This window comes from Beauveria bassiana, assembly GCF_000280675.1.
Source record: "Beauveria bassiana ARSEF 2860 unplaced genomic scaffold BBA_S00002, whole genome shotgun sequence".
In the NCBI taxonomy this organism is placed as follows: domain Eukaryota; kingdom Fungi; phylum Ascomycota; class Sordariomycetes; order Hypocreales; family Cordycipitaceae; genus Beauveria; species Beauveria bassiana.
Window position 1 is genome coordinate 18,264 of NW_007930837.1, and position 1,941 is coordinate 20,204.

At 51.8% G+C, this 1,941-nt stretch overlaps 1 protein-coding gene across 1 annotated transcript in view; it reads left to right on the plus strand.

The window, feature by feature from the left end:
- Positions 1-1,782: 1,782 nt before the first annotated feature.
- The window catches only part of BBA_00690 (uncharacterized protein), a gene marked incomplete at both ends in the record, with an annotated part of 1,214 nt that continues 1,055 nt past the window's right edge, over positions 1,783-1,941 (plus strand). The window contains one exon of the mRNA XM_008595787.1: positions 1,783-1,793. Coding sequence (XP_008594009.1) covers positions 1,783-1,793 — 11 coding nt within the window. The remainder of the gene's footprint in view (positions 1,794-1,941) is intronic.

The window sequence follows — 1,941 nt, forward strand, 5'->3', positions numbered from 1 at the left end:
AAGACACCAAGGCATTGCAAGCTTGTTCTCGTCGAATTGGAGGTTTATATTGACCATTTAACATGGCATGAGGCGATTTTTGAGGTTTTGAAGAAGAACGAAGGCAACTTTCAAGTTCCTGGGCGAGATCTCATCTATTTTGACGGCGCTTCATCTTCAAAAGCCCACCAGTTCCTGAGCTATCTTTTCCCATGTATTTTTCTTCGCGCGAAATAAAACTGTTTCTTGTCTGACTACCATGTCTTTGTTTTTCGCCGAAAATTATTATTGCACGAGAAATTATGCTGCACTGCTCATGCTGCTCCCTCTTCGTCGCTAGTGAACAGAGGGATTTGGTGCGCCGAAATCGACACAAAACACACTGCCCGGTATTCTGCGAGGCAGCACACTCTACACTATATGCAAATAATGAGTGCTTGCTCCGACGATACAGAAATCGTTTCAGCACCAGCCACACCATCTGTCAGCTGCGCGGACTCTGTGCGCGCGGCGCACCCATGCCGGCCAAGTTAGGCAATGCGCAGGGCTGTGGAGCATCCGAAGGCTCTGCTCCTGCGTGCATACGGATCCAGCATCACTTCAAGGTACCAGCTCGCAACGCCAGCGCCTCCGGAAGGTTTTTTTCTGGGGGGTCCTGGCCGTCACGAGCCGTTTCGTGGCCGAGTTGCGTTGCCAGAAAGGAGGGAAGGTCGCCTGCGCCCATAGTGTAGGGCAACACCAAGCCCAGCGTTAGCCACCTTGAAGTGCAGGCTCACGGGTCCATCCCTCTTCTCCCGGTAGCAGTCGACGTAGCACTGTGCCGGCCTCCTGCCCCGAGACTACTTACCGCAGCCGTTGATGCTTGTTCCAGACAATGCGCCGCATAACGGTGAAGAGCCGATTATGCGAAACACTTGTTTCTCTCCGACGAACCAGATCCTAGGACTAGGTCATCTGCCGACGCGCCGGCGACCCCAGGGGCAATTGGCAATCACAGCAGCAGCAGCGCTCTGTCAACAACATACTCAGCCGGACAGTATAGGTTTTGAGTCCTGGGGTATCCCACACGCCATTGACCAGCCCATGTAAGTGTGCCACACGTACACTGCGTGAGGCCGGCAGCTCACCCACGAAAACACGAAGGGGCATGACCACAAAGCAAACAGAATAGCCACAAGTCTTTTGCATACTACAAGTTACAAACAGAAATTAACGAGGGACAGACACGGCTATGGGAGATAGTTGAATGACTATCACATCACGCCACCGTCGGAGATCCGTGAGCTATCTAAACGCATGTTCGCCACGAGACCTATATTTTAAACAATCAAGCTACTCTGTAGCTATAATATATATTTCTGGAATATCTTGGATCGACCTTCTTACACCGATGAACGAAGCTGTCTCCGCCACTGTTTCCAACCTGAGCTCTCATTGCGCCAGGTGTCTGTCGCCGTTCCAGCGGGCCACGACCAATTCGAAGTGGTGGGCACGCCGGAGTCGCTGCCGTTTTCTCCTCTTCCGTGTAAGAGATGTATGTAGTTGCGGTGTAGACCTGACTCTAATGGTTGCCTTGCAGCCATTCTGCGCTTTCCCACTGTTTTGTGCCCTGATAGGCTTGTCCTATCGTGGCTCGCAAGGTCACTACAGTGAGTCAACTCTGTAGCCATGTCTTGTGCCTTTAAACTCAGTCAGTCCCGCAGCCTGCTCTCAGTTTTTTTGACTTCTGACTTTCAACAGCGATCAACGAAGAGACCGTTTGGGCACAGTTGTCTTGAAAGCCCTTACTGCCGAAGCATCAAAATGTCTGCAAGGTCAGTAATATATCTCACGTTAGCGTGCCATCACTCAGTAAAATAGGCCTCCATCGCCAAACTCTGCGGCTACGCAAGCTCTCCAGAGCCCTCGGGTGGTCGAACGTGACGTTCAGTCTATTGCTTTCAGGCCCCTACCTGCCACTTC